At 38.2% G+C, this 14,027-nt stretch overlaps 1 protein-coding gene across 1 annotated transcript; it reads right to left on the reverse strand.

Moving 5' to 3' along the window:
• Positions 1-4,537: 4,537 nt before the first annotated feature.
• Positions 4,538-8,481, reverse strand: LOC146002530 (uncharacterized). The gene is made up of 2 exons (XM_083140444.1): positions 8,408-8,481; positions 4,538-6,129 (listed from the first exon to the last, which is right to left on the reverse strand). Exons 1-2 carry the CDS (start codon positions 8,459-8,461, stop codon positions 4,540-4,542), a joined length of 1,644 nt encoding a protein of 547 aa, XP_082996570.1. The 5' UTR covers positions 8,462-8,481; the 3' UTR covers positions 4,538-4,539.
• Between the last annotated feature and the right edge of the window lie 5,546 nt (positions 8,482-14,027).

The following is a 14,027-nucleotide window of genomic DNA, read 5'->3' on the forward strand; positions in this document are numbered from 1 at the left end:
GAATTGTATAGTTCAGAGCAGGATAAAATACACTATCTTTCCCACAATTGTGTCAAAGGCTGAACTAACTGTTCTCGACTTTAGATGCCGATGCTGTGAATTCTTGTAGAGATGCACAAAATGTTCTGATTGTTTCCTTCAGAGTCACACATGTTAATGCTGACAACATGACCCTAAGCTTTTCCCTTCTGTTTTGTAAGAAGTGGGGATGAATGGTTGTAAGTTCCTGATCTTGTCCAGGAAGAAGGATTCTTCATTTCTTTCCAGACTATTTTCAAAGGGTATATTCAAATTTATCTCAAATCATCTTTTAAATATATTGAGGTAGCAACTGGAGTATGATTCATTGGATCCTTGTTTGTAAGATCAAAATTTTGATTATATTTGACTGTTCAGATATGCCTTTTATTCTGATTTTATTAACATGAGTGCACTAACGTGAACACTTGCAAAAATTCTAATATATTAAGAATTTTATTCTATTTACTGATTAGCCCCTGCACACTTGTAAGAGGTTTTGATAAATTGCAGTGAGTGGATAGTTTATATAAGAAAATTTTTGAACTTCCAATCATATTCTGCAATGAATATAAAGCTTCATACAAAATTATCAGGAAAGATCAAAGGTGAAAATGGGGGCAAAAAATAATGGCGTGCAATATAAAATTGTAACGACTGGCCTACTCTCTATTTCTTGCCTCGACCAAAAATATTCTGGATTTTATCCCGTATCTTTTCCCTGGGAGTTTTTTCTCGAAGCTGCAGATTGCCAAGTATCGATTCCAGGTTTGTTAAAACATTTTCAATTTCACTTCTTATGTTGTTGAAGGCATTTTGAAGTTGTGTGATTCTATCATTAATACGATTCTGAATGGATTCAATAAGTTGTACAAGTCGGGACTTTGAAGCATTGTTCTCAAGAGTTGTTAAGATGCCATCTAGGTCGTTGATTAAGGAAGCCTTGATGGTTCCGTTTGTTGGAACGTAAAGTTGTCTCAACCAGTGACGTAGGCTTTCTTCGCTGTTTTGTAACTTACTCAAAGCAGCCCGGGGTTTCTCATCTTGAACATGTAAATTATCTAGGACTTGTGCAAGTGATTCGGTTTCATGTTCTAGAGTTGTGTTCAGTTGAAGTACAACATTGTGCACCCTCTCTATAGAGGGAGCCATGTTTTCTTCGAGCAGTTCTACAACATCAATAGAATCATCTGCATCTACGTTCCCTCCAAAGAGTATTGTTTGAAGATTGTCTGCTACACTTCTCTTACCAATTCCTATCGAACCAATACCACTTACAATGTCTCTAATAGCCTGAAGTCCCTCTTGTATAGCTTCCGATATCCTCTGAAGTGCTTTGGCTGGATTCATAATCACCTCGTAAATTCTTAACAGATCACCGTGAATAACCACAGTGTCCTCCATCAGCTGCTGTAGGAGGTCAGTTACCCGGCTGCTCACATTGAATGCTTTGATTCCCAGCGCTTCAACAGAACTCTTGATCTGCGTCACTGTGTCCTGAATGCTATCTACCAGTGCATTAAAGTCTTCGTCCACACGGTTTATTTCCGTGAAAATATCTCTGATGATGTTGAGAATGTTCTGCCTCACTTCCAAACTCACTGTGATGCTTTCTTTCACCTCCTCCTCCATTACTTTGAGTGTGTTCCTAACTTCTTGTAGTACATTCTGCAATTCCAGCCGCAAGTTGGCAACCGTTTGCTTCACATCCTCTCTCAGATTCTCCACCTCTTCACCCACAGTTGCCCTGATGCCAGTTTCCCGGTTTAACACTTCTCTGGTAGCTTCATACAAGTTTCCAATGCTGGCTATGAGTTCCCCAATGCTTGGGAGTATGTCAAATGGAGTTAAGGAGTTTGTGATTTGATTACGGACAGATTCCAGTGCTTGTCTAAGACGCGGAAACAAGGTCACCCGACTAAGAAGGCCATCGAAGAAATCGTCGACCCTTGAAATGGCTTGTCCAACTCGGGAATTTTGAACGATACCAAGAATTTTGTCTCGTATGGCTAGTCCCCTCTGTAAACTGAGTACATTAGTATTCACATCAGTTGAATGAAATGTTGCTGCAGTACCAGCCAGGTGGGCATTCTTCAGGACAATGTTGAATTGATCAAGGTCACTCGTTGGATTAGCAACTGATGAGTCTTGAGCTTCCTGCAATATAAAAGTCGGTGACAGAAGCTGACAAAGATTCCCAATGAACATTGAAATTTAAAACTTTTAATTTTGATATTAATATTCTTAAACAGTGTTTGCATTTTATGGCTGTCATACCGAGTGGTTGAGGTTTAGTAGGGGAACCTAATCCTTTACCAGTGTTTACTTATTGTGCATATTGCTTGTTTAAAATCAAATAATAAAACTCAAATTATCTGTATACAAGTATGAAACGAATCCCATGTTCAGTTTCTGCTGATACAGAGTGTCTACCAGTTATGAAAGTAAAAAAAGTCAAGAAATTATGCTAGTGGTCAATAATTTTTGCTATTATTTTACACTGTAGTGAATTTACATTGTTGTATACCTGTACTGTGATTTGATAAAATTGAATATTGGAAGTTTAAAATTGTATTGAGTTCTGGTTAATATTTGTTCACTTTGTTTCTTAAGAATTACATTCTTTTATGCATGAAGTTTTGTAAAAATATTAAAGTAATGTGGCCATTCTCCATCCAGGATGAAGTCTGAAGCATTAATTTTTACATGCATTAATAGTTAAAGCAAATCTAAATCTCTTGTTAAAGTATAGTATTTTCAGTTTTCATCTTAACCGACCTTGAAGTAGGGGTTTTTCATCAAATAAAAATTTATGTTTTCTAAATTTCCAACTATACCTAAGTAGGGGCCGATAAATGTTAAGAAAAAGTAAAGCAAAGTTCAAGAAAAAGTCATGAAAAAGTCAAGAATTTTGGATATGTTATCTTGGTAGACACCCTGTGATATCGCATTTCATGAATTCCATTTACTTTTTAGCTTTGTTCTCCTCCCCTCCCCCTGATTAGCCTATCTGAGCATGAAATGTGACTCAGAAATGAACCAATTTTACAAGCATCATGCATATACCTGCATCATTAGATGGGACATGTACTGAATACAAGTTTATCAAGAAGCAGCTCTGCGAAACTATTAAAGAGTTTAATTTAATTTAAAATTTTTATTTGAACTTTTATACTTTTATGATTGAACTTTTATGTTTGAGTGATTAACCACTCAAATAGATAATTATCACCGGGCATATATTTTTAATATAATTTAATGCTTACTTATGACTTTTAGATCCTTTAAATTGTTAAATGTATGTAAATTATTTTTAAAATGATCAGGAACCTTTAGAAGTTTGTTTTACGTTTTGAGGCATCAAAGAACCTGATAACTGACCTGTCAAGAGGTTCAAAATTTTGTTTTCAAAGGGTTTTAACATTGAGTAAAATTTTGTTTTCAACCATACTGATAGACAGGTTGAAGCAACATATGAGGCTGAAGAGAGACAGCAAAAAGCACACAAGAGAAATGGGACATGATATAAAGTGGGACGTGGCTAAGTGGATAGGGAGGGAGAAGGAGGCCAAAGAATAAAGAAAGGAGAAGACATAATGAACTGGAATTGAGGACTTAAGATTAACAAAGAACGGAAGAATATGATAGAAAGAGTGGAAAGGATAAGAAGGAAGGAGGAGGAAAGAAGAAGGAAGAATAGAGAAGAAAGTAAAGAAGAAGGAAGACCACATATAAGGAATGATAAGAGAACGGATCTCAATTACTTGACACGAGAAGCCATTTGCAGGAATACCTGGGAAGGAACTTCAGACATTCTTGTGTCTAGACTTGTGCTATGTGCAGGACTACAACCATTGTTGAAAATAGAACACTTTGTTGGTGGAAGAAAGGATTGAAAAGCATTTACTTCAATATACATTTTTAAAAATTCCAAACGGATGTTGAGTTTTATGTTTTCCCTTATCTGAAGTCAGGCATACTACATCCATTACTATCAACACCAGTAAATTATGTACTAAGATAGCAGCCTATTTAATATTTTGAAATGTACATAAGAGCAGAATATTACATCAAGCTTTATTGTACCTTTGCAGCACAATTTTAACCCTAGAAAGTTAAGGCTTCGTCAAATTGTGTTGTGCAAAATAGAATTAAAAATTGTAGTTTTGCTGCTTTAGACAGCTCATGTCACAGCATCCATCTATCAAACTTCCGAATAACCTATGATAACCATGAAAGAAAAGGAGTATGACAAAAATGTTATTCAGCCATTGTTTCAAAAGCAATATGTGTAGAATACCAAACAAATAGCTGTTTAAAATGTAACTATGAACGCTAAATCATGTCAAAACTTTCTTGTCTGTTACTAATACTATCAGAAACAAATGATGTTATTAGCCCATTTTAATTACCAATAAAACTCTTCCTACAAAGCAAAAGCGTAAGGACGTCAAAATGACTACGCCTTAGCTTTAGTATTCTTGATTTTCCACGTAAGCTCTGTAGGGTTAATGCAGAGAACTAGCAAAAAAAGGCTCTGAAGAGAAAGCTGCACCGAATTCTTTGAAAGAATGAACGAACACGTCCCCTGAGATCCTGCCTACCGTTCCTGACGTTATTGATGACTTCGTGTAACCTAGAAACCACATCAGAAATTGTATCCTGCAAATTAGTCCTAGCAACTGTTTGCAAGTCATCAACAGTGTTCTGGATATCAGAAACATCAGACTGAAGATTTTCAATTGCTTCTGTGAGGAGCTGTTGCGGAAGATTTGCTAAGGTATTGGAAATGGTATCCAAGCCCTTGGTCACAGACTCTCCTACACTACCATTTGTCTGGGAATCAAGTTTAGATAGAAGCTCCCTCACGCTTTGTTTGTGAACTTGAAATGAATTGAGAATGTTGTCGTCACGATTTCTGATTTGTTGCAGAACATCTAGTACACGACCAAGAGACTGAACCCTACGGCCTAGAGATTCATCTAAGTTCAACACAACCCTCTGCACTCTCTCTACATGTGGGATCATGTGTTGCTCTATCTTTACAATGCCCGAAGTGTCGTCAATGTTAATCGGACCATTCCTTAATGAGTTTAAGAATGTGTTGTTCTGTTTGGTGAAAGATAGTAGACCTTGGTTGAATGCTTCAGGTGGCACGCTTCTCTTGCCAATTGCTAAGCTTCCTATTCCTCGAATTATATTCATGACAGCCCTGCGTCCGTTTTCCAGAGCACTTGTTACGGTTTGCACGGCTGCTACTGCATTCTGACTCTGGTTCTTAACCAGCTCATACACAGCCATCAAGTCTTCCTGTATATCTGAGCCATCACTTGCCAACTGCTCAACAACATCTCCTACAAGATCGATGATTATTCGTACTTGTTCGACCGTGTCTTGTAAGGAGGTTCTAAAGTATTCATTTCTATTTCTAATACTCTCGTTCAGAGCTCTAAAATCATCCTGTAATCGATCTGAATTCTGGAATATGTCCCTCACGGTGTTCAGCAAGTTCTGTCTCACTTCCACGCTCAAATTCCTGTTCATCTTTGCTTGTTCCGCTATCTCGGCGACAGTTTCCTTGACCTCGCTGGTCACCTCTTCTACTCCTTGCTTGAGATTACCCATTGCCAGTTCAACGTCGCTGTTCAGCTGCTTCATTTCTTCCAGCGAGGACCCTCTGAGCTTGTTCAAGGTGCTGTTCGCTTGCTGGATGACTTCTTTGGATCCGTCGTACAGCTGAGCAAGACTGTGAATGAGATCCACGAGGTTTGGAATCACGCTGAGAGGCGTCCGGGAGTTTCTCATCCAGTTCCACACGGTCCGTATCGCCTCCTGCAGGATGGGCCGCTGGCTCACTTGATCCCGTAAGTTGTCGAAGAAGAGGTCGGCCTTTTCGATCCCTCGACCGAGAAATGAGTTGTGGATTGCTTCGAGGGCTCTGTCTGCCGAGAGGAGTCCTCGTTGTAGTGCATCGAGAACGCGGTCCAGCGCATCTATTGGTTCGGACGAGTCTCTAACATTCTGCCTCACTTGCAACAAGGCATTCCGCAAAGCAACGTTGGCGGAACCAATGTCATTCCTTACGGATTGGACCGCCTGTTGTTGAAACTCCTGAAACACAAAATCTGTAACAATGCCTCAATTACATGTAAGGGAAAACCAACTTTTAGAACATCCTCTAATACCATGAAATATTATGATTTGGGATGTTGGCTGGGGGAAGGATCTTTAACTCCATCTTTCTCTTTCTTCCTCTCTCTCTTCTCTCTCTGCCCTCTTCCTCTCTCTCTTCTCTCTCTCTCCCCTTCTCCCGTCTCTCCCGCCGCTTTCTCTCTCTCTCTCTCTCTCTCTCTAGAGAAAGAGAGAGAGAGTATGTCTTTCCTTTCCTTTTCTCTCACCTCTCTCTCTCTCTCTCTCTCTTTCACTCACTTTCTCTCGAAACACAATTTCACTAAATATTTTATTCCCTCCCTCTATCTCTTCCTCCCTCTCCCTCCCTCTCCCTCACTCTCTCTCTCTAGTCTCCTTTTTCCTCTTTCTCTCTCTTTCTCGTCTCCTTCTCCCCCTCTCTCTGTTTCCCTCAGAAGAGACGAGAGTGTGAAGGAGGGAGAGAAAGAGAGCATCTCTCCTATCTCTATCATTTTCTACCTCCCTTTCTCTCTTTTCCTGTCTTTCTTCCACCCCTCTCTCTCTCTCTCTCTCTCTCTCTCTCTCTCTCTCTCTCTCTCTCTCTCTCACTCAGTACTTCTCTTCCCCTCTCTCTTCCAGAGGGAAAGAAAGAGATGGGAGAAATGGCACAGAGAGAGAGAGAGAGAGAGAAAGATAGGAATGTAAAGAATTTGAAACGAAGTGAAAACTGGGATTATCTATTTTGCATAGAGGTATCACTAGAAACAAATTGCAATCCTGTAAATGACAGATAGAGGGGCAAGAGTAGACCCCAAAGGCATTTTGCATGAAGAGTTTGATCCTTAAACATTTTAAGATAATCTGTTGTGTGGAGATATATTACGAAACATGTGACACAAAATCAAGGTGTATTTACGCTTTTAGTTGATATTGGGGTCTGAAACGCCACACTATGACAACACCAAAAACTACACTTGGAATCTCTCTGTTACCATACACTCTATGAAGTTACATAATACACGCCACCACTGAACATTTTATGCTTGGTGATAAAACAAAAACTCTGCACGAGTGCTGATTGAGTCAAGAGTGGAAAACGAAGGCAAAGGAGAATAATACTGAAAAGAAAAGATGTACCTTTGACATTTCCTAAGATCAGTGACGAATTGTGGATAAAATGTTGTTCTAACAAGGGGTACCGTGGTTTGCTACGAGGTCATGATACAGGCCACCCCAAGTAACCACAACCGTTGGACCAACTGCAGTTTTTACGTGGGAAAGGTAAGCAAATTCAAGTTGATCTTAAGTTGGGCCAACGGTTGTTGCCAATGTTTGCCCAACCATGGAAAAATGAGTCAAAATCAGTTATAGAAACTACTTCTCATATTAAGACAACTTTCAAGAGTATGCCGCAAATTCTATAGTGTATAATAAGTGACATGTAACAATGTTTCTGTTCGAATATTTCGGTCATACATACTGGAAATATAATATTTTGTTAATGAAAGTAGAAGCTATTTTTAACTTGTAGTCACTCATGTGTCCTTTGTCAGCCGCCATGGATGAAAGATATCTCTGTGCTGGGAATTGCTTATTGTTTGTCTGTTTAGCTGTAGGAGAACAAGAACATGGTTACAGGTATTCTTGTGAAGTGTGCTTCATATGTATAAAATAAAGAATGTTATGTGCAAACTATATTCCATGAAAAGTGCAAAACTAAGTAAACTTTAGAAAGTTTTTTTGTGCTACCACGTGAAGGTACCTTGAGAGCAATGATACCATAGGAATGAGGAAGTGCTGTATATATTTCATTAATTTTACACAAATAATTTGTACTAGAGTTTATATTTGGCCTCACAATAAATTGTATATACATATATATATATATATATCAGAACACAAACCTATCTATACTTTAGTTTTCAGTAAGTTGGCCCAATGTAAAAACCACACGTTGGGCCAACATTGGAACTACAGCCAATATTACCGTTGCCAAAGGGTATGTTCTTATGCTTAGCCAACCATTTTGAGTATGGTTGGCCCAATGTTGGGCCAACCACTTTTGGTTACTTGGAATGCACTGTACTTGAGTTTGGAAATAGCAATTTTATGGGCGAAGAGAAAATGTGCCACTTTGGTTGTTTATAATATTAGTTAGAAACACTAGCAGAAGAGAATGAAGGCCCCAATTATCAAGTATTGGCATGTCACTGAGACATGGCCAAAGCGAAGGGAAACCTTAAAACAAAATCACCCTCACCTGTGCCCCGCAGATAGCGAAAACGAGAAGCAGACACACTCCTATAGAAGTCATCTTCGTAGTGCAGCAAAGGCCTCCCGCCACCGACGCACTTATATATGGCGATAATGTTATTTGCAGGTCACAAGAAAAGTAGTAAAAAAAATGCAATAAAAGAGACGGCAAGAATATTTCGCAGAAACATCTATAAATTTCTCCAGCAAACATCCGTTTGCGCACTCAAGGTCTCTATCCCCCCACCCTAAACGCTAAACTTGAACCATATCTGCTTGTGTGCTCAAGAACAGCGCAAGTATGTACCTTTACGACAATCAAAATGATTTAGTGGGATTACTACACCAACAAGGTGAATGATAAGACTTAAAATACTTACGAAAGATAATTTTTTCATCTTCTGGTGCTCGAAAAATAAAAATTCTCGCGTATGCAAACAGCGTAGGACGTAAAGAGCAGAATCAAAAAGCAAGAAAAATCCTCGTAAAATCTTTATTTTCACGGAAAAGCAAATATTACATGGCGTCAGAGCATAATGTCGCTCTAGTATTATCTTCGTTGGTCGAGTTACCATTTAGCCATTGCATGCCTACCTCTTTATGTTACGTCGGTTTCCTGTCTCATTAGGCTAATCACGACCGCAAGGAAGAATGATGATTATATGAAATTCATGAAGAAACACTCATGCTCATGCCGAGACTCGTACCCGGAACTTTCGAAACACGAAGTTGGTTTGCATATTTCTAACATGTTTGCAACATCTAAATAATATTGAGTATATTGTTTGCAAATGCTGTAATTTGTATAATATAAATGTTCGTGTAATTTTTTGACGTGTAAAAAAAAGAGGACTTAGAGTTTTTGTTTTAAGTACTGAGAACAAAAAAAAAAGAGACAAAAAAATGGTAGACTATAATAGGAAATTTATTTCAGCATACGTAAGTGTAAGTAAAATTGCGCATTTGCATTTCAGTATCTGCTACACACTTCTTTTTAAAAAATAGGATTCTTTTATTGCCTTACATAATTTTGTACTATAATGAAAACATTGTTTTATCAAAACAAATATCTCATGGCTGGCTGTGGGGATGGTATAGTCTGAAAATAATTTATAACAAATTAATTCCCAGTTTAACTTTTAGGATGACGATTTAGTGATATGATGTTAATAAATACATCGGTATTTGGTCAGGTTTTTTTGTGTTATTTTGGTCAGTTAAATCAGTAATTTTGACCACTTGTTGACAACTTGACTAGTTTCCACCCCTGATGCATCCATGCGCTTGTTAATGAATATGTACTCAGAGTAAATAGATAATGACTGTTCCTCAGACACATAGTATAATGTACTGAATTATTTTTAACCAATGATAAAGTGGGTACCTGGAGGCAACTCGGGCGGGGGGGGGGGGGGGATAAACGTGGCCAAGTGCAGTGCGTGGTGCTGATCACATCACCCCCAGCTCGGCCGAGATCAAGAAAGTGTGAGGCCCTAACCCCACATCCCCTATACGCCTTCATGGCATGGTGCAAAGTACAGGGGAACACTTTACTTTACTTTACTTTTTACTTTAAAATTACGAGGCAATCAGTAACAAGTCAAATCAAAAAGTGTGCGATTGCTTTGCACGTAATAATTGATTGATTTGATGTTTTAAGTCCACTTTATGCATAGTAAGGCTAATCGGAACTGGACCTATAGTTTAAAGTGGGATTCGAACCACTATGTACCTCCACAGGGTATCGAACCCGGCACCCCTTGATTACAAAGCAACGACGCTACCATTGCATCATCGCGGAGGTTCTTCTTTGCAAGTAATAAGGATTTTTTTTTAAAGTTAACGATACTTAACGATAATTTTCATCAAAGAAAATTACGTTAAGATGGTACCAGATCCTGCGGACACATTACCCCGTAACGTACTCCTCACATGCTCTACACCTATATTAAGTGGTGAAGGATATGAAATACAGGACGATTTTTTCAACTGCTGGATATTCTTTCGTTATGTTAACGCCTTTCTTTCTGGCAACTCTGCATCCAGTTGCAGATCACTTTGATCACTTGTTGATTAACAAGACAATGGATTTTTATGTAACCAAAATATTCGATATATGTACATAAATATGTAGAAAAATAGCTGAAATATGTAAACAAATATGTAACTAATAATTACTAACTATGCTGAAATATGTAAAAATAACGAACTATAATAAAACATCTAATATAAAGTATAATATCTGATTTCTGAACTGTTTTTATGTTAGTACTGGCAGTAAAAAATGTTACATTGAAATAATGAAATTTTAATGTAAATAGCATTGTAAAAATTATAATGTGACAAATTGATAACGTGAATGAAAACAGTTTAGAGTCGAGTTGATTAGACAGTTTTGTCAGATATATTTCACCACGAGAGATGCATTTACATGTAGAAAAAGTATTTTCATTGAATGAACAAAACGGCGAATAATAAAATGTACATTTAGTGCGACAATTTGTTTAAATTTTTGTCCCACAATTGTAGCTGCTTACTCAATGAAACCAGAAATATGGCATAAATAACGCATTTTATGTAAAAATATCTAATGTAAACAGGAAATGTTCGGGGGGGGGGGTCCAAACCAAGTGTCTCAGAAATAATAATAATAATATAAACATTTAAAATAAAAAATATATAATAATGGTAGTAAATTAAAATAATTCTAATTAATAAATATGAAATTCATGTTGTATTGCTATTATTACAGAGATTAATGAAGTCAGAAAGTGATTACGATTTTATATCTCTATCCAGGGGGTGCTCGTTCGGCGGCGCAGATCGTATGCGCAGTTGTCCGTGGATGCATTACGTCATCATCGAAACACTCGGCACGGAAAATGCTGGTTCCTTATGCAAATATTGAGAAATTTGACAACGAATATCTTCTAAAATATAGTAGCAAGGGAAAAGTTACAACTTTTACTGTTAAGATTCATCCTTTCTAATCAATTTATCACAAAGTTGATTCAAATGTGTAAAATGGTTTTCAAGAAGTCGTGTTACGAAGGAACCCCTGTTTTGTTATCTCCAGGCTTCCAATGTAAGGGAGTTTTAACTTAAGCGCGTTGGATTTCTTTTTGCTCTATGTTTTGAAATAAGATTATTTTGTTCTTGTCACCTGAAATCATGCCTAAATGCTATGGAAAGCTGTGAAAACTATTATCAGAAAACTAACGGAAGAAATCTAAAATATCACATCTTGATTGATATAAAAAAATGCGAGATTGCCCATTTTTGTGAAAAAGGCATTGTGCGAGATCTAAAAGCAGAACTTTATAAATTGTATGTAAATGTAAGGGTGTAATAAACGTGACTGCTTCCCAGGCACGTATCCAAGAGGGGAGCTTAGGGGGCTCAAGCCCCCCCGAAAGTTTTCGGTTTACACTAGATAAAATGAGATTTTCTGTTTCTTGTCGTGTCAAATAAAATAATGTGACGTTAATTTAAGGAGAGAAATAATTATCGAGGAAACAAGGAGAATATTCTATAACCCTGTTATTGGTAACAGCTCGTATCCAAGGTGGGAATCAGGTGTCTCGAGCCCCCTCCCCCAGGAAATTTTTCAGTTTACACGAGATAAAATTAGGTTTTTGTCTTCTTCAATAATGTGACGATAATTTAAGGAGATAAATAATTATCGGGGCAAGACGGAGAATGTTCTACGGACCCTGTTATTGTTTATAGCGCGTATCCAAGGTGGGGATCGTAACTCGTGGACTCCCCCCACCAGGAAACTTTTCATTTTACACTAGATAAAATTAGGTTTTTGTCTTCTTGTATAATGTGACGATAATTTTAGGAGAGAAATACTTATCAAGGCAAGACGGAGAATGTTCTATAACCGTGTTGTTGATAATATTGCACGTAAACTTTTGTTACGCTTTCGGTGTTGTCGTAGCGAACTTGAACACTATGTAGAAGAGACTTGTCAGCATTTAGAAGGTGCACAACAGAGGTAGCGCCGCAGGTAGGGCGATTCGGATTCATTGTAATTTTTTAATCTCTGGAAAGCGCGAGAGGGAACGTTCTTTAAAAAGAGAAGGAGTCGAACTATTGGCAATATTTACGAATCGTTTTATCTGCGAAACGTTCTAGAATATAATGAGGATATTAATACGCGGCTTCAATTTCCCGGTTGATCTGTACAACAGAATAGGTGGAGACTTCAGAGGTAAGTGTGACAATTCATACAGTCGATTAGTGATCAGTCAGTGTCCATTGGTTGCTTTATAAGATCTAGTGATTCGAAAATGAAATGGACTAAATACCGTAAAGTAACGAAGTCTACCACTAGTTCCAGTTCGGTCCCAAAGCTAAAGACATTGACGACAGCGGAACTTCGAGTAGTGCTACGAGTAGTTCGGGTCGAAAGACGAAGAGATCGAAGGTCTCTCTCTCTAAAGTGAATATTTCGGCAGTATCGGGCTGGGCATTTGAGCGATTTATTAAAAAAGAAATAAGCTGCACAGATCAACTGAAAATCAAAGTTTTGAGTGATGATTTGGTTGTGCCAGGACCAAATTTTGTGTACGCAGCCCGAGAATTTCATGGCATAAAAAAATACTTTTGTTTAAGGCTACTGGGTTCGACACACACTCAACAGACAATTTTGGACACTTGCGAATGCTTAGGCCTGAATATGAACAATTTGGTGGGTTTCGGCTTTTATAAGAGCTGCAAACATGGAAGGACAAGATACATTAGTGGTGTTCAGGCTCGAATGAGAGAGAAGTATTCGTGAACTGTCTGATTCCAGTTCCCAGCACACAGTTTGAATCTTGTGTTGTCGAGTGGATTGTCCATCCCGTGCATGTGTAACACCTTCGTAAAAACACTTCTGGTATACATAGATGTTTTGATGCCTGATGAGAAGAAATGGACAAACACACATACTGAGATGGTTCCGGCACACAATATTAATGCACGGAAACAGAGGAGTTGAGTGGTAGAAAATGTCCCGATTTCACGTTCTGATTAAAATGACAGCCTTAAACAGTGGCGACGATTTAGGAGATAGTTGCTCCCCATTCTTTTGCCTCCACACTATCACACTATGGCCTCTTAATGCTTGTCTCCTTGTCCACCCCCCCCCCCCCCCACACACACACATTTTGGAACCCAATTGCCACCACTGGCCTTGAACATACAATTGTGATACCCCTTTAAAAATGGTGTTCAGCCGCCGCGCCGAAAGGATTTCCTGGATACGTGCCTGCTACTTCCCGTAAAATATCACTGCACTCTCCACGTTCTTCTTCTTCTGTCTTTTCTTTGGCGCCGTCAATAGCTTCAACACGTTGTTTTTTTATATATATTTGTCACATATTTGTTTTAATTAGTATTCTGCTCGTTCCGCCACCTGAACGCAGCAGCTACGGCTCAAAGGGCAGTATAGTTACACCGGAAGAAGGCTCGGAAATGGCAGGCTTCAGAAGTTAACTCATCCAAATTAAATTAAACAGGTATGTGCTCTCTCTAAATTTAAATCATAGTTCACAAATAATTTGATTAAAAGTTTTAAAAGTATCTGTTTTATTTAACAGCGTATTAATTGGTGCATTCTTCCCCAGTATAGCCATAGG

Source organism: Lepisma saccharinum, chromosome 18, assembly GCF_977018435.1.
Source record: "Lepisma saccharinum chromosome 18, izLepSacc3.1, whole genome shotgun sequence".
NCBI classification, from domain to species: domain Eukaryota; kingdom Metazoa; phylum Arthropoda; class Insecta; order Zygentoma; family Lepismatidae; genus Lepisma; species Lepisma saccharinum.

What these genes read in the sequence shown, in the direction of transcription:
- LOC146002530 (XM_083140444.1), bottom strand. Translation starts at nt 8,461, where the DNA reads ATGACTTCTATAGGAGTGTGTCTGCTTCTCGTTTTCGCTATCTGCGGG. An exon ending in TCGCTATCTGCGGGGCACAG is followed by an intron (nt 6,130 to 8,407) that starts GTGAGGGTGATT and finishes TTTGTGTTTCAG; the next exon opens with GAGTTTCAACAACAGGCGGT.